This window comes from Lupinus angustifolius, chromosome LG10, assembly GCF_001865875.1.
Source record: "Lupinus angustifolius cultivar Tanjil chromosome LG10, LupAngTanjil_v1.0, whole genome shotgun sequence".
NCBI classification, from domain to species: domain Eukaryota; kingdom Viridiplantae; phylum Streptophyta; class Magnoliopsida; order Fabales; family Fabaceae; genus Lupinus; species Lupinus angustifolius.
Window position 1 is genome coordinate 67024 of NC_032018.1, and position 24751 is coordinate 91774.

The window sequence follows — 24751 nt, forward strand, 5'->3', positions numbered from 1 at the left end:
TTTTCTTCCACATCCACCCTTTTCATTTTCCAATCGGTGGGGGCGATGAAATATATGATTATGGGACTCAAGCATGAGTGTTGGTGCCTACTGTCTAGTGGTCCTAAATCTTGTTATACTCTTTCACACTCTGTTTGGGTTACTGGTGGATCCGGGTACAAGAGGGAAGTGCTAGGATTATGAAATATGACAATTCAACCTATGCCAACAACTTTCTAAACTACAGAAAATGCCAAGGTAGCCTATAACTATGAACACCTGCCTTCATCAATTTTGCATAAGGATATTTAAAAACAAAATATGTTTTTCAACAACCAAGACCAAGTCCTTTCCCATTAGGTGGTAAATATAATACATTTTTCATTTACATTAATTTATTAATAGGACTACAAAAAGCCTTGTTTAGATTCATAAAGTTTCGTAATCAAGTACTCAAACAACAAAGCTGAATACTTGGAAAAGAACTACAGTAACCTGATATATTCTTCTGATCTCTAAGATACAACTGAGGAAATAATACTAGAGTTTTAGATTAATTGTATGTTCTGATGATAAATACTGAAGTTTTGTTTATTTCAGAATAAATTACTTGCACCTGTTATAATTACTTGAACAATGTATAGGAACACTTAAAACCAGAGCTAGAAATGGACAAGCTTCTTGCACCACTAGTGCTTGTTTTGCATTCTATATAGAAAATGATTGAGAGATCTGATATAGCTATTAATTCAAAACATGACCCCAACCATATACAACAATTTCGGCTAGTTGTTACATTCAGCAGAGCATAGAACAGCTTTATTCAGTCAATGATCCAAGACTATCATCCAAATAAATTGTAATTCACTCTCTCTCTCGTCATCAATTCAGTTGGTGGATAAGCCCAAAAAAGTTCCCAAAAAATGTATAAGATGTGAAAATTATATACAGGCATAGAATAATAAATAAGCAAGAATTGAAACCTAATGTGAAGTGCATAAAAAGGATAAATTATTCAAGAATTCAATAATAAGTAAATAGCAAATAAATTGTCCCCTTTTTGAAAGTTAGGGTTCAAAATGGATCGATGAGGTTAACAATTGAATTAAATGAAAATCAATTCCAGACCTGACATTTCTTAGGTCCACCAATGAAATTACCAGAGGTGGCTGTGGAGGAGATTGCAATTGTAACATCCTCGCAGAGTACCTTAAGCAAGAGAGATCTGAATCGCCATGAACCAGAGTGGAATGAAGTAGAAGCAAGGAGTTGTATATCAAATGTAATAGAAGCACGCTGGTTTGTGTCAGTGTTAAGTCCTCGTATAACATATGGGTCAACATATGTCTGTGTGAGAGATAGGGTTACATTTATATTATTCTCTGACTTAGTCTCCGCTCTAAAAGGTGGTAACTGTGAATCAGTGAGGAAGTAGTTTCTGTAGAAGATTGATGAACGCAGTGCCTGATAGGTGAGTGAGATCTTCTTGTTTTGATTAACGGTGAGAAATGAGATATGCCACGTGGCAGATAGTAATTGGGAAGATGTGTTGAAGTCAGATATAGAGAGTGAATTGAGTTGGAAAGAAGGGAAAGAAGGACGAAGAACGAGGAAAGTGATGAGAATGATGATTGCAAATATGATAACAAGACATATCATGGTTCCGACGAAAGCGCGGAAGAAGGATCGAGTAGCGAAGGGACCTTGGTTGTTGTTGTTGTTGTTGTTGTTGTTGTTGTTGTTGTAGTATAGAGGGGCTTGTTGTGGATATGCCACGTAAGGATACTGTTGTTGTCCTCCTCCTCCTCCTCCACCGTTCTGATACTGTTGTTGTCCTCCTCCACCACCGTACGCTGGGGCTGGGTAACCAGTAACGGGAACTGAATGTGTTGGTTGTTGCATATTCTGTAATTGATCAAATTCTCTCACTGTGCGTGTGCGTGTGAGTGTGTGTGATAAAGAATTAAAGAGAGCGAGATAGAGAATAAAAAGGGATTTTCACGCCAACATGGTTTCCTCTATATCAAAAGCCCATACACTACAAACAACTTTTATTTTTTATTATTTTATTTACGTCCAATCTAATTTACCAAAATTGGATCTTAAGCCATGGAGAGTTGGAGACATTCTCCATTCAATTTACTTCTTTCTTATTACCTCACTCTTATTATATCATACATTTTACATATATTTTATATTTTCTATATACATATATTGTGTTTTATATTTTCTTATTCAAACTTTGACTTTTTATTAAATTAAGATCAATTATATGACATATAAATATAATTAATATTATAAATTTATTTTTAAATACATAACATATATAAATATCTATTGAAAATCGTATATATAGAATCTTAGATGTTACATGCATGCATGTAGAATTTTTTTTTCTCCAAAATTCAAAAAAAATCACCTTTTCAAAATAAAAAAGAAGTGTTTCTTAAACAAAATAATAAATCCTTTTGTTAAAAAGTAAGTTTCAACATAAATGAATTAAGTAATTTAAAATATGATTTAAATGAATATATATGGATCTATGGATGACTTTCTATCTATTCATTAAAATCCAAATCTAAATCCATTAATTTCCCATACATACCTATCCCAATTCATTCCCATGTATTAGTGTGGATAATTTTATTTTCATGTATAATTTTTATTTATTTCCTTTATATCGTTCTAGAATTTTTATAATTAATTTTATATAATAAAAAGAGTATTGTAATAACATGTCTCATACTTGGTAGTATCTATACTATCAATAAAGGAAAAACACAAAATAATCACTCATCATGGTGTAATTTGTGTTTTCCTATTTTGACCTTAATATCTTTTTATTTCTACCAAAAAACCATATAATATTATTTTTTTATTTTACCCTTATTATTTTCTTATTTTAAAAGTGTATTTAAAAAATTGAATATTAGACTAATTGAATAAATTTAACCGCAAATTTAGCGCAAAAAATTATATTTGAATTTATAAAATACAAATTATACATTACAAACAATAGGAAAGCGAGTTGACAGGCAGGAGAGTGCATGTCAAGATGCTAGTATAAAAAAAAGTATATATAAGCAACCATAACCCCATAACACAAGCGGGTGATGATACACATAGAAGAGAAATATTAAAAAAATATTTATCTTATTTGTTAAAATATTATTTAATTGTTAATTTCATATAATATTTAATATAATTAAACATTTAATATAGGTACAAATATTTATATGATTTAAGTTGCCAACTAATTTTAAAACAGTTCCATTTGACTAAAGAGTTTGAAAAGGTATATTATTATATTAATATAGATAATCAAGTATTTGATTATATTATGATGTAAATTATATTCTCTATCTATTAAAATTATGACATATGTCTACTATTTTTTTTACTCTTTAGAAATATTTTTGTAGAAAAAAATATTAATGTCATAATTTTAATGGTTAAAATAAATAACTTATATCTTCTAGTATGTGGACATATTTTATTCTCATCAATAAATTATTCCATAAATCTCTTCTTCTTTTTTGTTAAAATAGTTAAGATATCATAATACAGGTTTGCATGTAAATTGGAAAGAAAGGGATATGATATGTATTTTAAAAATGTCTTATTATATAATAGGAGAAGAAGATAAAAGAATTTATTAATAGATTTAGGTCAATTATGTTTACCTCTTATGAAGCGTTAAATGACTTAACTAAAGCTGTATCGTTATATGGTGAAAGGCCGGTCCAATGGGATACAAGCATAATAAATGGTGTTATCTTAAAAATGCCTTATTCTACTACAAACACATCTTTAGCCAGATGAATACTTTAGTGCTAAGATACTGGGAATTACATCAATCACTCATTTCAACTTTTGGATATCACTACATGTTCTCATAATAGAGTGAGACTCCTCTTCTGTATCGAAGAGGAGAATGTGTTTTTTCTTTTAGTTTTAATGATAAAAATGTTTTTAATGATAGATAAAAAAGATACAAATGTAATTATATGTGCTATATTTTTTGTTATTCTATGTATTTTTTTCCCAATACTAGAGAGGAGTCTAATACGTCATAATATAGATAGACTTCAAAAAAAATGAAATGAGTTCCATTGCTGCCCTATTTCTACTTTCGACCTAGTCTCGTCTTACCCCCAATGGCACTACTAATCATGCCTACCTTTACCTTAAACTGCCACCAACCCAGTAATAATAATAACAAAGGAAAAACTCCAAACACCTAATATGAAAAATGTTTGTGCTTATTTTAGTCTATACTATACACACTCTACAAATTTATAAAACGTTATTGCATATTAGGCAAGTAAAAATTGATACACCTTAATTTGCTTAGTTCAAATTTGTAAAGATAACTAGACTAGAGTGATGTAATAACTAAGGAAATTAATATACTCTGGTATTGAGTCAGAGCGTGTAAATCAATAGAACTGTTAGAGTTGTGTGCATTGTACAAAATGATCCAAAAAAATGTGTATATTTTAGTAAGGAAAGCTCACATATTTCACATGTAACATCACGAAGAAAGCATATCCTCCTCCTTCTATATTGAGTGTAGGTAGAGTAGTGAGCTGATGAACATAGAAGAAGATATGAGATTTGCATTATTCTTCATACAAAATGGTTGCATCACCCATCATTCTATTACTATCTGTAATATATATTACTGGATTAAGATCACCTTCTTTTTATATTCCTTTTATAAACTAAGGATTCTCTCCAATACCTTCTAAATACATCCTTCCCTCTCTCATTTTACTTGTGCTTTTGTGCTTGCTTAATGTTTTTTCTTATTCATGTTATGTAAAAAGTCTAGATGCTCCTCATAAATGTTTTCCTTCTTTTCACTTCAGTGACAAATTGTAGTTCTGTGTATGAGTGCGTTGGTGCTAATGCAGATTTTTTTTATAAGTTTAGGTACTTATTAAAATTTCCCTAAAATATGCAAAGAATACAAACGTTATATGCTGATAGCTTTCTATTTTTTGGTGATGACTTTTTTCTGAGGTTATAGAATTTGCAGCTTACTCTGCTTAAAGTTTAGCATACCATTAGTTTCTTCACATTAAAATGAAAAATTTGGTTGGGGCATAGGGATATACCTTAACAGGCAACATGATAATCAACAATTGTGAGAAAGGTTCAATCAGGAAGAAGCCTGAAAGACTTCAAAGCACCTTCAAACACCATATTACATCTTTTTGGTGATGGCTTTCTTTCTCAAAAATGAGAAATACCATTCTTTATCTACATCTTTGTATAGTACTTTGATTGGAGTCTTTTGATATCCAAGGACAACACAGTTACACAAATACCAATAACAAATAATACCTTTTAGTTGCAGGAATAAATACCATGAATCCAAGTCAATTTTATAAAAAGACATAGCGATACACCAGCAAATTGCGCTGAAGTTAGAGGTTGTAAATTGTCGCCGCACACATTTTTAAGCAATTGTCTGTATTATGGTTTTTTTTAGTCTCTGCAACTGTGGCCACAGCTGCAATTTAGAGCCTTCATATCCAAATCATCGAGCATCAGCTGAAGTAAATGATTCTGCAAAACCTAAGGGCCTTAGTGCTATGCTGCCTTTACTATCTTCAAGACTAGCAGCATAACTAAACTCTTTGCTTTCTGCTTCCTTCCAAATTTTCAACATTTGCTGAAGTGGTCTACTATAATCAATGCCATAGTAGTCATCTAATAATTCATCATCAACTGGTCTCCATTTCTCTACTAGTGCTACTAGTACATTTACAGCATGACTCATATCTGGCCTATGGTTCGCTTCTCTTGCAGTGCAATGTCCAGCAAGTTCAGCTACAATGGTTATGCTCTCATATGTATCTTCGCTTGCACCAAGAGCTGGATCAAGCGCAGCCATGAGTTTTTGTTTGCTCGATTTAATTCGCCAAAAATATTCAGCGAGGTACCGGCTTTCCTCTGGCCGGCTCTCGTCAAGCGCCATTAGTCCAGTCAGAAGTTCCATCAACACCACACCATAGCTAAACACATCAACTTTTGTGGTGATTTTCCCCATCACTGAAACACATAGAAACTTACTTACCATGTGAAACTAGATTCATCAGATCAAACTGAGAATAATGGAGTCCTTAAACAACACACATCTATATCTTATATGTATGTTACAATAGCCTGAACTGAACAGGGATCATATGACACATTTCTAAAATGTTGAACTGAACTACCTAATTATATATCATTTTTGTTTTAGCTTATTTACATTAAGTTTATCCTTGTGATCAAACAGTATATTATTAGGTAGTTTCAGTTGGGGCGTGATATAAATGAACAGGAGTATATCTTAGCAAAGACATTAGACATAGATAAGCATGTCTGACAATGTAGAATTATATTTTTCTTATACTACACTGTGCACTCATTCTCAATTTCTACTAGAGTTTTATATTGTTAGAAAGAAGGTCCAAAAGGTGATTTAAAGAAATGGCATACCTGCATATTCAGGAGCAAGGTATCCAAATGTCCCAGCAAGTTTGGTTACTACTGATTTCTCACCATCCGGTGCAAGCTTCACCAACCCAAAATCTGAAACTTTTGCACGAAAATCATCACCAAGTAGAATATTAGAAGACTTGAGGTCTCTGTGGATGAAGGTCTCACGAGCTAGACCATGAAGGTATTCCATGCCTCTAGCAACATCTAGTGCTACTGCAAGCCTTTGTGACCACGACAAAGGCTCCAACTTCAAACTTTTCCAATGAAAAAGATGCTGGCTTAGAGCACCAAGTGGCATATATTCGTAGACCAAAAGTCTCTCGTTGCCTTCAATGGAATACCCTAATAGGGATACCAAGTGTCTGTGGCGAACCTTGGAAAGAACAGCGATTTCAGCTTCAAACTCTTCCAGTGCCTTACTACTAATAACTCCAAGCTCCATTCTTTTAACTGCAATTTTTGTCCCATCTTCTAGTTCACCCTTGTAAACTGTTCCAAATCCACCACGGCCTAGCTCATTTTCTGAAGCGAAGTCATTCGTAACAATACGCAGTACTTGAACTGCGATCACAAGGTTTCCAGCCTTAGTCACATAAGAGTTTTGAGTTTCACCACTAATGTTACTGAGAGAACTTGTGCCCATCTTTGTTGATAAGCTTCCCACAGTGGTGGTGCTATTTGAGACTGCAATTTTAACCATGTTTTCTGGAGCAGTTGGATCTCTAGGGTGAACCACAATGGAACTTGGAGCTTCCGTTGTGGCTTTTTTCTTCTTCCAGCAACATATGAACAGATAAACAATACAAATTGCTAAAAATGCAAGGACTGCAACACCAGCCACTGTTGCTATTATTTTCAATCTTTTGAAGCCATTTGGTCTGGATTGAATTGAAATTGAGCTCTTGCTTGGAACAAGTGACTTATGAGATGATGAAGGAGGCGAGACGTTATGCACTGAAGAATGTGAATCTTCGGGTGGTGGACTTCTAATAGGTCCAATTTGATTCACAAGAAGAGGATTACCTTCAGTTATAACCTTCACACCATCATGAAAGTTTGGTAATGGAGGCTCAAAATTGTTATCACTTAAGTCCAACAATCTCAAAGATTTCAATTCAGTAAAATTACTAGGAACTGTGCCAGCTATATTGTTTCCATCCAGCCTAATTTCAAGGAGTGATTCTAATTTAGCAAGTGAGGGACTCAAAGTACCATTGAGCCTTTGCTTTGGTAAGTTTATCATAGATACCTCTGAGTTGGAATTGCAGCTCAATCCAAACCATGAACCTGTGCTTTCTGTGCATGGTTTATTACCTGACCAATCATTAATGAGAAATGATGGATAATTCAGATCATCCAGAAAATCCAGTAGTGCAGTAACTTCAGGTGCACATTCAAGCCCCGGCTTAGGCTGACAAAAGAAATTGTTATCAAAAGAAACATCGGCAGCCTTAAACTCAGGTATCGGACCAATTAACTTGTTATTATTCAATACCAATATCTCAAGGTCCATATCTGCTAGCGAATCTGGAATCATGCCAACAAGTTGATTGCTATTAAGGTTGAGTTCCTGTAAGGAAGTGAGATTTCCAATATCCTGTGGAATTTTCCCTGTGAACTGGTTTCCGTGTAGCCAAAGTTGTCTTAGGGAAAACATTGAAGTGAAAACATTGATAGGACCGGTTAGTTTATCGCCTTCTTGATCATTCAACCACAAAACCTGGAATGAAGATTGAGCAAAACTTGCAGGAATAGTACCGGATAGTTTGTTGCCTGAAAGCCTCAAATTTGTGAGGGATGGCAATGTGCCTAGAAAATCAGGCAATGCCCCAACCAGATTACAGTGCACAAGAGAAAGATTTGTCAATTGCACCGATTTTTGTAAATCCATGGGGAATAACCAACCAGCACTTGCATTCAGTGAATTTTCCTCCAAAGACAAAACCCTAAGGCTGCTGAGTCCATTAAAGAAGTCGGAGGGGATCGCATCAAATGCATTGTAATCCAAGAAAGCAAATTGCAGTTTGGATAATCCACTGAAACTAGGTAAAATTCCACTAAGGTTGTTCCTTTGAAGACCCAAGTTGTAGAGTTCTGAGAGTTGATTGAAGTTTTGAGGTAATGAACCTCTAAGACCAAGATTCTTAGCTTGAATCTGAGTGACCCTATCTCCAGAACAGAACACAAAAGGCCATGAAGGAGGACCACAAGGGTTATCTCCATTTTCTGGCCATTTTAGAAGCTTTGGATTTTCCAACCCTTTTCTGAAATCATTCAGAACTTTGAGATCATTTGGGTTTGTGGCACCATGACACATTGTAATAATTAGGCTGAAAAAGAGAAAGATGGAAAGTTCCATTTTGGTGGCCATGAAGAAAGAAAAATATATGAATGTATGAGTTGTAGTTGTATGACCAAAATGAGATGGAAGGAAGGTATAAAAAGAGAGAAACTCAGAAGATAGCTATAATATAACAAGAGCTCGTAAGAGTGTGAGTTCTTGTTTGTTACTCTTAACTAGGAAAATAGGCATTGTATTAGGAAAATGTTGACAGCCTGAGAAGGAGAATAGAAGTTCCTGAAATTGAGATAAGTACAGACTACAGAGGAATAAGGGTATCTTATACTTTTACTACATTTTATTTTTTCTTTAACAAGGAAGGATGGAAGGAAGGAAGGAACCCTTCTTAACCAAACTCTCACTCCACTCTACAATTGCCATTATTATTTTAATATAGAACAAATAAATCTATTTTTATCTCTTACCATTATACTTTTAATCCCACATTTGCTATAAAAATGACATATTTTTTCTTTAAATTGTCTGGTTGTGAATTTTATGTAAATAAAAAGTTGAGGTGTAAAAGAAGAAAGAGTAGAAGAAGTGGATGATGGTAGGAATAAAGTGGGTCCATCTTGGGATATTTGATATTTTATGATTTATGGGGAGGCACCTAAATTTGCAACAAGTAATAATGTTACAAAACCAAAAGAGAAATAAAAAGAGTAGGTCCCGTATCTAGTGAATAGAGGTATCCTAGATTATAGCCTTAGATGGTGGCTGTTCAAGTTTATTGTACGGCATTTCTCCTTTGATGTCGGTTATAACACTAGTTACCTTCTTTCGTGTTAGACTTTTATGATTACAACTTTCTTCTTTTGACCAAATTACTGTTATGTGACTGCCCAAACAGACAAAAAAGACAGTTCAATGGAGAAAAATTCTTATATATTGCTACAAAGACACCAATCCAATTCCATCCAGTTGAATGATTCCTTTTCACACGATAAAGATTATAAGGTAATAACTAAAAAGGATCTATTTTCAACATAACCTTGTCAAAGTGAAAAGCATTTACAAGAGGATCTATTTTCAACAGAGTTGTTATACTCATATACACTTTCAATCTTATTACATCACATGTGCCTAATTAGATATGTCCTGTCCCATGTTTTGAAAAAACATTATCAACACCACATTTTGTGCAACTCAGGATGTGTTTAAATGTGGCGGTTGGTCAAAAAAATTAAAATTTTGTTGTATTGAATTAATTTTATTATTCAGATGCCAGATGAGATGTAATACCGTATCATTTCAGTGTCGGCGGCACCTTTTGGTTCATTATTCGAAGCCTAACTTATTTGAAAAATATCTACATGCATCTCAAAAATCAGTGGGCCCTTTGTGGTGCAGAGAAACTTCTTTAATTAGTGACTGGAAAATGCCTACTTTCCTGTTCTTAGACCATTTTCCCCAAAATAATCATGCATTGTCAAAGCATGCAAAATTTACTCATGCCAAAGAAAATCTATGTATACATTTTATCAGAACACATCAATTATGCAATTAAACGTAAAGGAACCAAGAAGGTTGGCAGTTGGCACCATAGCAAGACCAAATTGCATTACAATCAGAAAAAAAGTCATAACAATCTGCCAAATTATTTATAGTGTGATGTTTTTACTTCATTTTCTTTCACATATGTATGGTATGAAGGTAAGAACAGAGTTGAAAATTTCTTCACTGAGTTTCACTTTTCAGTACAGTTTTATTTATAAATAAAACTGACTTATGAACTTTTCACCACAAACCAATGGGAGAGACCAAGGGATCACAAACCTTTTATAGAGCTTTTGTCAAAGAGGAGTCTTTGAAGGCATTAGACATGATCACATGATGTTCTTACTCCCTATCTGAGCTTATTATCTATAACTATCCAAACCCAAGGTTCAAACATGACATAAATGTTTTAGAGGAATTACCTCATAAGTTATGCTGTTCACTACAAGAGCAATTTATCTTTCTGATATTTTTTAATGTCTTGTATAACTTTCACAGAAAATGTCTCATCCTCAGGGTAATAACCAATTGGATCTTCTAGCAGAGGCAATGGTAGGTTGAGAACACCCTCAAGTGTTGCATGTACACAATATGCTGAATATGTGACATGATATCCACCTTCCTGAACAATTAGAAGCCGTCCATCACTGTGCCTCGTTGCTAGACCATGAGCTATTCTCCCAATTTTTCTATAGCCCTCCATTGTTAAGCACTGTCTTCCATTTGGATCAAACTGAAGCACAAGCTCATAAGGGTATAATATAAGTAAATGCACACTTTTTTACAATTAACAGTGAAACAACATAGCTGACTCATCCAATGTAACAAAATCTATGTATCATATAATGAGACTTGTTAATATTGCCTCACTGAATTATATCACAATTGCATATTAATCACAGTATCTGGAAGTGGTAGAACTATAACTCGGTATATAAATCACATGACACCCTTATATAAACCTTTTCCAAAACAAATAGAACCTAAAGAACCATAGTAAGATCTGACATTTTGCAAATAATCACTTACTGAAACATGTGTAATATATGGATCATCATATGAACAGATTCGGAGTCACATAATATACTATATACAGTTTGTCCATTTCTCTCTTACATCACCCCCTAGGATTATCAAAATTAATCTTGTTTGTACTCATTTCAAGTGTTTGGTTCCATTTGTAATTGCACAAGTTTCCCTAGCCATTGTTGACACTAAGTCCTTCCCTTAAAATTCACATGCCAATATCTCATCAGGTTTTGATTTCATTTTAAACATGAAGTCAAGGCTACAGAAACTTGACAATAAATTTTGTAATCTAAGATCAAATTATAAATCAGGGAACCAAAAAAATGATAAAAATAGAATAACTTACTGCACTTGAGTCTTGTCCAATGACCAAAACTACCATATCAGGCCCAAACTTATGGATTGATGGAACAACCAACTCATTGAAGGCATATATATATCCATTGTTCCCTGTTCCATTTGGTAGAGGTATGTTTAAGTTGTAACCATAACCTTCTCCTTCACCAAGTTCGTCAATAGTTCCATTTTGTGGATGAGAAGGACCCCATGATCCGTGGTTCATATGAAGCGAAATGGTAAGAACTTTATTCGACCGATAAAATCCCTCGGCCGTGCCATTTCCATAATGAACATCAATGTCTATGACTGCAACTTTCTTATACCCAGAATCTAAGGCCAGTTGTACTGCAAGACCAGCATTGTTAAGGAAACAGTATCCATCAGCCTGAGAAGGCTGTGCATGGTGACCGGGTGGCCTAACCAAGGCATAAGCAATTTTTCCATGCCCATCAAGGATATGCTTCATAGAAGACAAAGTAGTGCCGGCAGCAAGAAGTGCAGCCTCCCATGAACCAGGGTTTAAGAATGTGTTAACACAAAGCATCTTCCCTCCTTCTTTATCAGCTCCTACCAGTTCATTTATATATTCTAGGAAATTGCAACATTTGAATCAGATCACTATACCATTTCATTATATAATAGAATACATATACCCATATACCCATATACATATTAATGATATTATTAATACAAGATAATAGAATAAGAAAAGTGGTAATAATCCCATTTATGTTTTTTATGCCAATTTGTGATCATCCCAAGGATTAATTTGGCTTCCGAAGTTAGCAATTGGTTGAATATAAGCATAATGATAGGAAGTGGAGATATAAGTAGATGTACAAACCAGGAGTGTGAAAAGAAAGGAGGTGAGGAATGAGAGCAGGTGTAGGAAAGTGCCAAGAGATGTAAGGGGAGATTGGACCTCTTTTAAGGATGGAGACAATGTTCTTGATCCTGTCTGAGTTTTCAGGATGTTTATCCAATACATCTAAGAAGCCAGGATCAAATCCAGAGTCAAATACTCCATTCCCATTGTCATGCTTCAGCATTCCTTCATTCCAGAAAACGTGAATATGGTTATTAACTATGGAAGTTGATGTATCCGTAGCCATGGGAGAGGAAACAAATGAGACCAGAGAGGCTTTAACCCCTCAACCTCATTATGCTTCACAGCTCACAAGTCAAACCCCTTATCTATACATAATACATAATACATAATACATGCACGTGGGGTAGTGTACTAGTGTTTGTGTTTGTGTTTGTGTTTCCCATCCATTTATTTAAGATTCATTTACCAACAAGCCCAGCCCAACACCACACACAAATTTTTATCTATGACTTCACCCAACTCACTATTATACCTTAACCTTTAACTCTACAAGGCTTAAAAATAAAGCATGCAAAATTATCATCCCCGTACTTAGCTAAAAATAACTTCAGGTTCAAATATAATGTTTTTTCCCTTTAGCTTTTGTTCAACATGAGAATCATGTCCAACTAACTTACAATAGAACACAAGACATTTTGAGTATCCGATTGGTAAGTCTATGAACCAATCTTTAAGTAACTCAACTAGCTTATTTAACAACAACAAAAATAGATTATGTCATTTTGTTTCGCAATGAGGTTTATTTGATAAAAATATGTTATTTTCCTATAATATTTTAAAATATTAGAAGATTATGTTAGTCTTAATATCAACAAATAAAAAGCAGAGATAGTCAAACATTTTAATAGAGACAAATGAGCAAAAATAATAAACATTTTGGTAACCACCGAGGTTTACTAGTGGGAGGAACACTATATTAGCATTTTATTCATAAAGCATGGTGTGACAAATGCAGCACTAGATGGATCATCCTTCAATAAGATCCTAACAATCCATTTCGATGGCTGTCTTTAGGCTATAAACAAAAGAAAATGAATCTAGAACAGAATTAGCCTTCACATTTAATAGATTAATTTAACCCCAACTGCATTAATTAATGATTTCATGCGCCATCTTGGACGAACTGTGCACATATATTTTAGATTAATGTTCCTGGAAAAGCATGTTCAACATGCCAGTTAGTATCACCCGCATATAAATTGGTCCACATAAAATTATATGTCTCATCTTATATGTCAAACATTTAAGATTAATAACAAATAATTTTATTTTAAATTATTAATTAAATCTATCGTATTTTTATCAATGACGTTACTTTAATACATAAAATGATTTATGAAATCGAACAACAAATTTAATTACATAAAAGAGAAAATATGAAAAGCAGTATGGCTTTAGATGACTACCCTCTCCAGGATGTATGCATGCTTAAGAGTTTATGTACGAATTCTCTCCATTCTAATTTTTAAGGTTAATGCACACAAATTAAGAAATTAATGAAGCTTAGAACAAAAACACTCCAATTTGATTACTATGAGAAAAAAATAGTATTAATGAATGACATAGATAATCATGGAATGATGATAGAATTGAAAGAAGAGAGAGTTTGACTAAATCTTGAAATTATAAAACAATAAATTTTTTGATACAAACAAACCTAAAATCATAAAAGATAAAGAATGAAGAGAATATCACTAGTTTGCAAAAATATGGTAAAAAGACTTAGAGAAACCATGTTCATAACTCTGGAGGCATTAAATATGAGTGAGAATCTACTTATTTTACGAGTAAATTTTTTTTAATTTATTACTCATTATAGTTATTAATTTTATGGATATCTAATGATTTAAATCTACTCATTAATTCAAACCATTTGATTTCTCTAGAATTGATGGTTAAAATGAAGAGTAAGTTTTCTTACTCTTCGCCTTAAATATTTAGTTTTGTAGTACACAAATACTTTTTTAGCCTTGCAAGAACCTAGGTTAAAAAAATGCTTTACTAAAATAATAATTTAAAACACAATGAAACTCATAATATAATATGTTCAAATTTAATTAGATTATGTTCTATCAATCCAGATATTATCGGGCCTGAATCCTTTTCAGTATTAGATAGTCTAATAAGTACGATGATTTATTATAAGTATGATTATGGGGCTTGAAATGGAGGTTCAATGTGAGGTTATAATGAATATGATGATTTATAATATATATTTTTATAAAATAATTTGAAATTTATACCATCAAATTTTTTCAAAGGATATGTATTACCATCTCATCCGACACTAAACTTTTGAATATTTAAGATGATCTCGAGACAATATTTTCTAACACACTACTCCCTCCAATACAATAAGCAATGACCCAAAATACATTAAATTTGTTTATGAGTGAGTTTAGCTACTTATAAAATCCTCAAATTACTTAAGTGAATATATCTACTTATAAATTCTTTAAATTACTTATCATTAAATAATATGAAGATTTCTCGCTACAGGTAAAGAGTATCCTTTTTAAAAAATAAATGTGAAGTGCATATACATGCATTAATTAATTTAGCACTTCCTGACTGCTAAGGTATGAAAAGTTCTTGAAGTTCATGCATGATATATATCATGGAAGCCAGAAAGCGAATATGCGCACGCACTTTAATTTTTTGGAGCCGCCAATGTACACTCCCTAAAATGTTGTGATTTGTGAAGTTATAAATATGTAATAACGGGGTCTCATTAGTAGTGCCATACACACTTGACACTACTAACTTTCTCAATAATCTATAATGGCCTCTCTAACTCCACAAAATGCCAAACCTTTCTCTTTAGCCTCGACATGGCTTAGAGTCTTGCCTAAGAAATCATGTGCCAATGTTACAAATTTGGCAAAGAATGCAAAGAAACTTGGACAAGATGATCCTAGAAGAATCACTCATTCATTCAAAGTAGGATTGGCACTCACTTTGGTCTCCATGTTGTTCTACGTTCAACCCCTTTACGATAGTTTTGGTAGTTCTACAATGTGGGCTATTATGACCGTCGTTGTTGTCATGGAATTTTCTGTGGGTAAGTTCCTAATGAAATTAAATCTATGATTAGCAAGTCTCTTGAGTACTTACATTCAATCAACTTATTTTACCAAAACTAAGTCACTAACCCTGTTTTGGATAGTTAAGGTTTTTTAATCCATTGGATAAATTAATTGAAGCCTTATACTTGGTTCCATGCTTTTCATTTTTATTTTCAGGAGCAACCCTAGGAAAAGGCATAAATCGAATGCTGGCAACATTGCTAGGTGGTTCTTTGGGTTTTGGAGTTCAACAGTTAGCAACTTTGACAGAAAAGGAGGACCACTCTATAGTAATTGCATTTTCCCTCTTTATCATAGGTACTAAATCACTTAATTATACTATACTCCTAACAATTAAAGCTATACATTTGAGTACAGCAACCCACAACTATAAAACATTGTTGATTAATTATTTTGTTGCAGGTGCGATTATGACATTTGTGAGATTTTTTCCTGGAGTGAAGGCAAAATACGATTATGGGTTCTCAATATTCATATTAACCTTCAGCCTTGTGTCTATTTCGAGTTATCGAGATGATTATATACAAATTTTGGCATGCAAGAGGCTTCTTACAATCATTATTGGGAGCTTTTTAGCTATGATTGTAAGCATTTGCATTTGGCCAGTATGGATAGGAGAGGATCTTCATAACCTGGTTGCTAGCAACATAGAAAAGCTTGGCGATTTCTTAGAAGGTACTCATTAAATGTTTCTATTGTTGTTGTTGTCTATGACCAGATATTCTCACCCCATAACTATGAGACTAACCCATGAACACGACGACACTAGGATTTCTATTAAACATAATTCACTTTCAATGTAAACAACCAATTTAGAATCACATTTAATGCTTTTAACCTACGATTTAGCTTCTTTTTGGTAGGGCTTGGAGAAGACTACTTTGATGAGTCAGATGGTACGAAAACCGTGACTAATAAATCATTTGCTGACAAATACGAAACTGTTCTCAACTCAAAAACAAGGGAAGAAACCATGGTAAGTGCGCTGCACATACTAGTTAATATATACTAGGTGTCATTCATTTGTGGAACAAGAAAGATAGAAATATAAATTAATTTCTTCACCAACTCACCCATTGTAATTGTTTTGCTCATGTATAGGCTAATTTAGCTGGATGGGAAGCTTGTCATGGCCGATTTAGATTTCGTCATCCATGGAAACAATACTTGAAAGTTGGAAACTTAACAAGGAAATGTGCTTACAAAATTGAAGCCCTAGATTGCTACGTTAGGTGTAAGATTTGGAAAGTACGGTTATAACACATAGTTTTCCATTTATCATTCATTATATAGATGTTAGGAGAAAATAACATTGTTATATGTATAATACATCAAAGCATGACAACTTTCTTTATGGAAAAGAAATGAGGGTTCTATGAGAAAGTGAAGTTATCAAACTTTAATAGATGATGATACTAATAATAAATTAAGTTTATGTTAAAGAAAATTAACATGCAGAATAGTTAGAGATTGGGGATACCAATACACCAAGTAATTACTATTAGCATTTTAGATTATCTCAAAGGCATTACTGGTTTTCTTACATATATTTCATTTTGTGTAGATATCAAATGACCCTGGGAACAAAATTAAGGATTCATGCCAATATGCTGGCATAGAATCTGGGAAAGCTTTGAAGGAGTTATCTTCAGCGATCAAATCAATGACTTGGTTTTCAACAACAACAAAGGCTCACATTGCCAATGCCAAAGGTGCTATTAAATCCCTCAACTCACTTGTAAAAGAAAATACACGGGAAGGGATTGATGTCTTAGAGATAGTGCCCATTTTAGCAGTTGCTTCACTTCTAACAGACGTTATAATATCCATTCAGAGAATTTCGGAAGCAGTGGATGAACTAGCTTCATTAGCACATTTCAAGATGACAACAATAAACGTTACAAAACCTTTACCTCTACAACGAGAAGGAACTATTCAACCAATTATGTTCCAAGATGAATTACTTTACAATATCACTTCATCAACTTCACCTAAACAATATGAAATTTCATCCATAGCATTGATGATACATTCAGTTTGAGTACGTGTAATGTTGCAACGCATGTGTTTTGGTGGCATCGATTACACTAATTCTTTCATTTTTTTTCAAAGCATAGTTTAATTTGACCATCCCCCACCATACAATTTCAAATTTGAAAGATATGTCTTCAGTTTCACAAACTTTGAATTTTGATTTGATCAAGTAATTTTTATATTCCTATTTAGTCATTGACCCCAAGTATGACAATTTTAGGAAATGACCATTATGTCCAATATGATAGCAAATTAAAAAATATACAAAAACGCTAAATTAAAACAAGAAAATAAGTAACTAAAATACGTATTTTATTTAATTTTTTGCTACAGAAAATGATCTTTGAATGGAAATTTGTTGACAGCAATAAATGGTTCTCTCCCGCCTCACTAGTTTTAACCAGAGTCTAACATTATTTGTCATAATAGCGTGTTCCCAACTTTATTCTAAAGTTTCATTGGTAAGTATTTGTTATCGTGTTTAATTCTCGTTCCTTAATTCTAATATTGGAGGTGTCTCAATAATGGCGATAACATGAACTGAATCATCAACTGGTTGCACTACTGTTCCTCGGTGATGAAGTAGCTGGGAAGGTTGAAATTTAGCAAGGGATGCTAATTCATCAACCGCTTCACAAATATTCTGAATGCAATTGACAACATCGATTAGTAGTGAAGCAAGTGTAGAAACTTGTATTATCTCATCATAATCTACTCCCTCCCATGGGTTTGTTCTGAGTATTGATTTAATAGTTTGTATTGCGTTTTTAGCATTTGCAACATGTGAATTGTGCATTGATGACATAGTCATATGTTTAACCATCAATGATGCTTCTTTAAGGGTCTTCCCACACTCAGAGCTAATAATGGTGCATGATTCTTTAATCTTGTTTCCAACTTCATAGTTCAAACTTACTTGGTCAGAGTGGGGGAGGCATGCAATAAGAACTTCGATATTGTAAGCACATAACCTTATTAGGTTACCTATCTTTAAATATTGCTTCCATGGGTGTCGGAATCTGAACCCGCCATGACGAGGTTCCCATCTTGCCAAAACAGCCTATAAAACTAAATTAATTTATATGATGAATTAATGGATGGAAGAGAATTAATACTATGTTATAGGCCAAGTGCTAACCATTGTTTCTTCGCTGCTTTTTGAAGAAAGTACACTTTTATATCGGTGGAGAAATGATCTATCATGCACAACTTCCGTATTCTCCGATTTCTTCAAGTACTCATCACTAAATCCTGTCATTATTCATTTATTACTTTTATATAATAAATAATAAGGATATTATGGTTAGCCATACAATAAGTTTTGCAAAATAATTAACTATATGATGGGTTTTTTTCAATCAAATAAATCTTGTAAAGTATTTTTTTTTCTTAGTTCTCTACTTTATGGCTTCAATGTGTTTTTTAATCAGAAAACAACATTTGATTGGTGAAGGGTTAACGGAAAGTACACCCAAAAAATTTATGGCTTGAATGCTTATATATTTGATTAGGGAATAGGAATCAAATCTCCTTTATTTATATTATCCAATCTTTTACCGCTAGAACCAAAATAAAGATAAGGGTAATAATCTATTTTCTCCGAGAGAAGAATGTTTGTTTTACCATAAATTTGTACGTCAAACTTAGATATCTTCCTTTCTTATTGAGAAAAGAAAGTGAGCAAAAACATAGTTTCTGGTTAGGTATTTCCATACCTTCAAAAAAGTGGGCAATTTTTTCCATGTTGGCCGCAATCTGATTGTGAAGATCCTGGCCAATCCAAACAGGACATATACAAATACATACTATAACAGCTACAAAACTCCCAATGATGATTGTTAATAATCTCTCCTGTGCAAGTTTTAACATTGCTCTCTCTTTATCATCCGAAAGAGATACCATGCAGAATGTTAATATAAATATGATGAACCCATAATCATATCTCGCCTTCAATCGTGGGGAAAATCTCATAAATGTCACACTTCCAGCTGCAAAATGAAAATAGCAATCATGTTAATACATCACTCTAACACCACTTGCTCTAACTTTTTATTAGTAACTTTCAATTATTTGATCAAGAATGATAAATGTTTTGTATTAGGTATTAATAAATAGTAAAATGAATTTGTTAGTCATCACTAATAACTTTATTTATATTATTATTGTTAAATCTTAACATGTTTATATTAGAATGATAAATAATTTATTAGTCCAGGTAGGTGTTAAGTTACTAGTATCATTAAGTTACCTATGACAAAGACAAAAATAGTAGTCAATACAGCTTCTCCTTTCTGTCCACAAAGATTCGCTATGCTACGAGTTCCAACACCAAGAGCACCAGCTAACCACGTTGCCAATATCCTGTTTAAACCTTTTCCCAATGTTGCGCCTGAAAAATGTTACAAACCATAACTATACCTCATTAAGTATTTCTCTCCAACTCTCCTATAACATACATATGAAATAACATATATAACTAATATTGTACTATAAACTCACCTACGGAAAATTCGAGGACAAGAGCGACGGTAAGAACGGCCCACAATATATTGTCCCCAAAAGCATAGAAGGTTGGACGAATATGTTGCAAAATGGAAATCAATACAAGTGCCAATCCAACCTTAAAGGAATGAATAACTCTTCTAGGGTCATCTTGTTCAAGTTTTATTACCATCTTTGTGGTATTTACTAATTTGCACCATGATTTCTCATGTAATGTTCTTAGGCATTGCCAGATAATACGAATGCAACTACTAAAACCTCTAGTAGTAATAGTAGTAGTGTATTCAGCATTATCTGGAGAAGCCATTTTACTTTGTTTTGTTCTCTTTAATTAGATAGGAATGATATTGGGAATGGGAAGGTGCTAATATATAGATAGAGTGAAGAGAAGTGTGTGTACTAGTATAGTGAGCAACTTTGACGTTGTTTAGAGAGAGGAATTATCATCTATACACACGTGAAAGTGTGAAACAGCGTTGATGCATGTTCATTGACCATAATTATCCCAACCAAACGTCTTCTACCTATTTCGAAAGGGTACAAATAATATTTTATTTTTACTAAGTAAATATATATTAAGAGTGTGGATTCAAAAAATAATGATCCTTCAGTCGTTTTAGTACTTTTATGCAAATTAAGAATTTTAGAAACGAGTGCCTCTCAAGTAATGGAGAGGCAATTGACTTTTTCCTTTATATTTTAAAGATAAAAGTGTAATATCTTTTTAAATAAAAGGGATATAAATGTTAATATGTATTGCTTTTTCTTTACTTTTACATAGCACTTGCAATGAAGAGGAATCTAACTCTTTAGAAACATCATTAATCTTGTCAACAGTTATAAAACATGCATATATGATTAATTTAAATTTATTATTAAATATATAATATATATTAATATTTGTTAGAAAGTAGATTCTTAAACATATTTTATTCTCATGCTTAGCTTGTAAAATATTGCAAATAATAATATTTTTTTTTAAAGTTCAAAAATTTCATTTAACCAGAATTATGGAATACATACATATGATACTCTTACATAATTACAATCATGAAGAAAGTGGAAAACAATCTCTCGATCAACATTGATTTTGTTTAGTTTTTCACATTGAATATGTGGGGATGTGTGAAATAGTTCATAACTATAAAAGGCTCATAAAACTAATGCCTAAAGATTTTGGTGACGTGATATCTCACTTAAAACTTCCTAATAGTTGAAGGTTCTCAGTCGTAGTCTAGTCTAACGTTATTGTTTTAATTTATCTTTTTATAGTAGATGAATTTATTGCCAACTTAAGTTAATGTCCCTCATTTTGGATTTTAAATTACAGTTTTTCTATATTTTCAATGAATTGTTGTTAATAGTTTGTTTGTTATAAATACAGAGTGGCATATATATTATTTGAACTAACGTTTGTATTTTGACAACAAAATTTATAGTAATAAGTAAAACATAATGTAATTAAACTAAAATGGAAATGGGTACTAATTTATGCAGTTAAAATTTAAAATATTTTTTTAAAAGTTCTGAAAATATTTTTAATTTGTTGCACGTTTGTTTTGACTCCTTCAAATTTTTGGTTGTGTGAGTGACTATAATGTCTATTGAAAGAGTACATTTATTTATTTGTTGATGGCTCCTCTGATAGAGGATGTGTTTACATTACAAAATTTACACATTCAGATTTTATTTGAACAAAATAGCTTCTTTTCTTTTGGCCTTTCCAAATGAGACAGCAAGAGTGAATCAGCAATATGGTTTGATGAAAGTGATCTTGTGCTGATCCATGTTCAATTATCTATATCAGCAAGTATCATTGCTCTCCACTGCAACAAAAACTCACAAGAAAGTTAATTATTAGATCTTGAGAGGAAGATTTGGAAGGAATCATGATTAAAATGTAATTTGGTCGTTAAAATATTGATTTGTATCTGATTTTGCATATTTCAAATCAATTTAGTCCACAATTTTTTAATGAAATCAACTTAGATGTTTTTAATGATGTCAAATTTACTACCAACAAATTAATCATATGGTAAGGGGATACACTTGCTACTACAAAAAAAAAAAGAGTTAAAATTGACAAATATAGTGGGTAAAGAAAAAAATTAAATTGATGATGAGGGGCCAAATTAATATTTTAGTTGAATAATAATCTGAAAATTAAATGATGGAAATAGTGGCTTTGTCCATAAAAGAAGGTTTTACCTTGATAGAACCATCCAATATACCAGGCAAGCTTAAGAAGTGTGAAACATGTGATCCAAAACCTCTAATAGAACCCTCTTCCAATGTGATATATATATATATATATATATATATATATATATATTTCATGCCATTTAGCTAGTAGCTTAATTAGATCAGTATCTAAGGGTTTGCAAAATCTAGCATCAGCCACTATTACATAGATGCCTAGTGTTTAAAACATTTCTATTGCCCTCCATCAGAATTCTCCCCTAATTTCCAATCTACATACCCGAAAAAAATTAATATAACTTGTTATTGTTATAATTTAAGCTTAGGAGGATAATTCAATAAAAGCACAAAATGTTATTACTAAAGCAAATACTGGAGCTCTCACTTAACATTTATCTGTTTAGCATTTTGTTTGAAGAATTTGTAATTTATGCTAACCTCTTGTAGGATTCCTTTGGTCCTATTCCATTGCCTATCTATAATGATCTATCATCTATCATTGCAGCTATAGCAACCATGTGCATTAGTTCAGCTTCATGAGATGACCACCATGTTGGGCAAGCAAGCCATGTAAGTGATATCAAATGATGCACAATAGGTTGCTCCATCAGCACCAACTAAACTAGCTCTATCCACAGCAAACCGAACCGGTAGCTTCTGAAGATCTACATCATGGACCACCTTCATTCCCCAAGTATAAGTCACAAACACTAGTGACAAGATTTTATGATAGTTAACTACCAATGATGTTTATTGTGTAATGCTATTGCCTTTCAATTCTGCCATATTTTCTCTAAATTTAATAACATTTCTTACTATTTTCATGTGCTTAAACTCTCGTATTTTGTTCAACTTATATCTCACTCTTAGCCAAATAATAAGTTTGTACTCTTTCATTTTCATTTCGTGTTATTAAATTTAGGTTCTTAAATAGCATTGAAAGGAAGTGATACAGAAAGCTGTTCTAACAACTAAAAAATTGGTGCTTTCATTCTCACTCATCAAGCTTCCTAAATCCACACTCCAACTAGCAAATGATCCCTTATTAAGCCTAAGACAAGTCTGTTAACCCTATACTTTTTATTTTTATAGAAGTCCAAAAACATGTTTAGTAATTAACCCTATACTTTTATAGAATAGATATAGTTAAAATAATTGTTCTACTTCTAACTTATATGCTAAGTTTATTAGTTTTACTTCTGAAGCACAAGATTTTAAGATAGTGACTTATTCATAAATAAGGTCTTTTACCATACTCTTTTATTATCTTGATTTTTTGTATGAAAAAGCTAATTAACTAGCTTATAAACTGTCTTGCTTGTTTGGGTGGAGTTGGAGTAGTTAACATTTGAACCTCGAATGGCATTAATAATGTATTCATTTCCTCAATTATTTTTCTGGCGAATTCTATGATAGATGTTCAATGCATTAACTAAAGATTACCACTTTTATTTTTACTGGTTTGATAAACTTTCTTAGTATTGTGTTCACGTGACAACTCGTAAAATAAGCTTACCAAAAAACAATTACTAAATTGCATGAAACTTAATGGGATATATTAAGATTTTTCTTTTAAGACACCCTCTTAAGAAATATAGATACACCTGCATTAACCCTATACTTTTTATCACTACTCTTTGTTTTCACTTATATTACATCACTAAATTTGATATATTACATCACGAAATTTGATAAATTACATAAATTGAATGTAGTTTTACTGGTTACACTTCACATATTTCATTAATATATGATGAAGAAAAACTGAATCATACATATTTTTGGTATGTACTAAGAGTGACCCAAACAGATAATTGAAAACTAATATCTTCCAAAATAGATACTACCTCTCAGGAAAAAAAATCATATTTTGCATATCCATAACAAGAATCAAACCACTAACAGTTTTAAGGAACTTATCTATCTATCTATCTATCTATCACTGAGTCATTATTTTTTTAAGCGTCAACTTTTAACTTTTAAACTAATTACATCAAATAAACTCCAGCAACTAGCCTAGCTTTCTGATTTCGATCAGCTAGTTAAAACAATCCATTATAATAAGAATCGGTTGTCTTTATGATTGATTAAATTTGTAGAACAAAATAACATGTAATGAGCTAGACAGATTACTAAACCACCACCCCAAAGTAGATAAGAATGTGTTCATCATTTCATCACATACACACAGTAAATAAAAGAAAGAAAGAAACATGGAATGTTCGGGTGGGCCCCCCTCCTTTAATGGCAAAGCAAACAAAACCAAGGGGTCTCATTTTTTTTGTCCCTCATCGCATTCCTAAAATGTACTGTACTACTTGGACCCCCCTTCTTTTAATAATATTGAGAAAGATAAAC

General features: G+C 32.6%; 5 protein-coding genes across 6 annotated transcripts; 1 reads left to right on the forward strand and 4 right to left on the reverse strand.

Annotated features, from left to right (window-relative positions):
* Positions 901 to 1924, reverse strand: LOC109358380 (putative uncharacterized protein DDB_G0280555). Its single transcript, XM_019602574.1, has one exon. The coding sequence runs from the start codon at positions 1879 to 1881 to the stop codon at positions 1096 to 1098; it is 786 nt and encodes a 261-aa protein (XP_019458119.1). The 5' UTR covers positions 1882 to 1924; the 3' UTR covers positions 901 to 1095.
* LOC109358875 (receptor protein kinase TMK1-like) lies at positions 5354 to 9154 on the reverse strand. The gene is made up of 2 exons (XM_019603355.1): positions 6472 to 9154; positions 5354 to 6039 (listed from the first exon to the last, which is right to left on the reverse strand). Exons 1-2 carry the CDS (start codon positions 8843 to 8845, stop codon positions 5525 to 5527), a joined length of 2889 nt encoding a protein of 962 aa, XP_019458900.1. The 5' UTR covers positions 8846 to 9154; the 3' UTR covers positions 5354 to 5524.
* On the reverse strand, positions 10467 to 12879 carry LOC109357639 (histone deacetylase 8). Of its 2 annotated transcripts, XR_002108880.1 has the most exons (4): positions 12528 to 12879; positions 11691 to 12271; positions 10649 to 11048; positions 10479 to 10543 (listed from the first exon to the last, which is right to left on the reverse strand). XR_002108880.1 is itself a non-coding variant. In XM_019601615.1 (3 exons), the coding sequence occupies exons 1-3, from the start codon at positions 12793 to 12795 to the stop codon at positions 10758 to 10760; spliced, it is 1140 nt and encodes a 379-aa protein (XP_019457160.1). In that variant the 5' UTR covers positions 12796 to 12879; the 3' UTR covers positions 10467 to 10757. The 2 variants fall into 2 exon arrangements, 1 of the variants encoding a protein (XP_019457160.1); XM_019601615.1 differs by having other exon boundaries at positions 10467 to 11048.
* On the forward strand, positions 15354 to 17699 carry LOC109357893 (aluminum-activated malate transporter 2-like). The gene is made up of 6 exons (XM_019601949.1): positions 15354 to 15633; positions 15815 to 15955; positions 16061 to 16333; positions 16522 to 16634; positions 16760 to 16906; positions 17223 to 17699. The coding sequence occupies exons 1-6, from the start codon at positions 15354 to 15356 to the stop codon at positions 17697 to 17699; spliced, it is 1431 nt and encodes a 476-aa protein (XP_019457494.1).
* Positions 18174 to 20503, reverse strand: LOC109357894 (aluminum-activated malate transporter 2-like). Its single transcript, XM_019601950.1, has 5 exons — positions 20192 to 20503; positions 19941 to 20081; positions 19408 to 19680; positions 18831 to 18943; positions 18174 to 18752 (listed from the first exon to the last, which is right to left on the reverse strand). Exons 1-5 carry the CDS (start codon positions 20499 to 20501, stop codon positions 18174 to 18176), a joined length of 1416 nt encoding a protein of 471 aa, XP_019457495.1. The 5' UTR covers positions 20502 to 20503.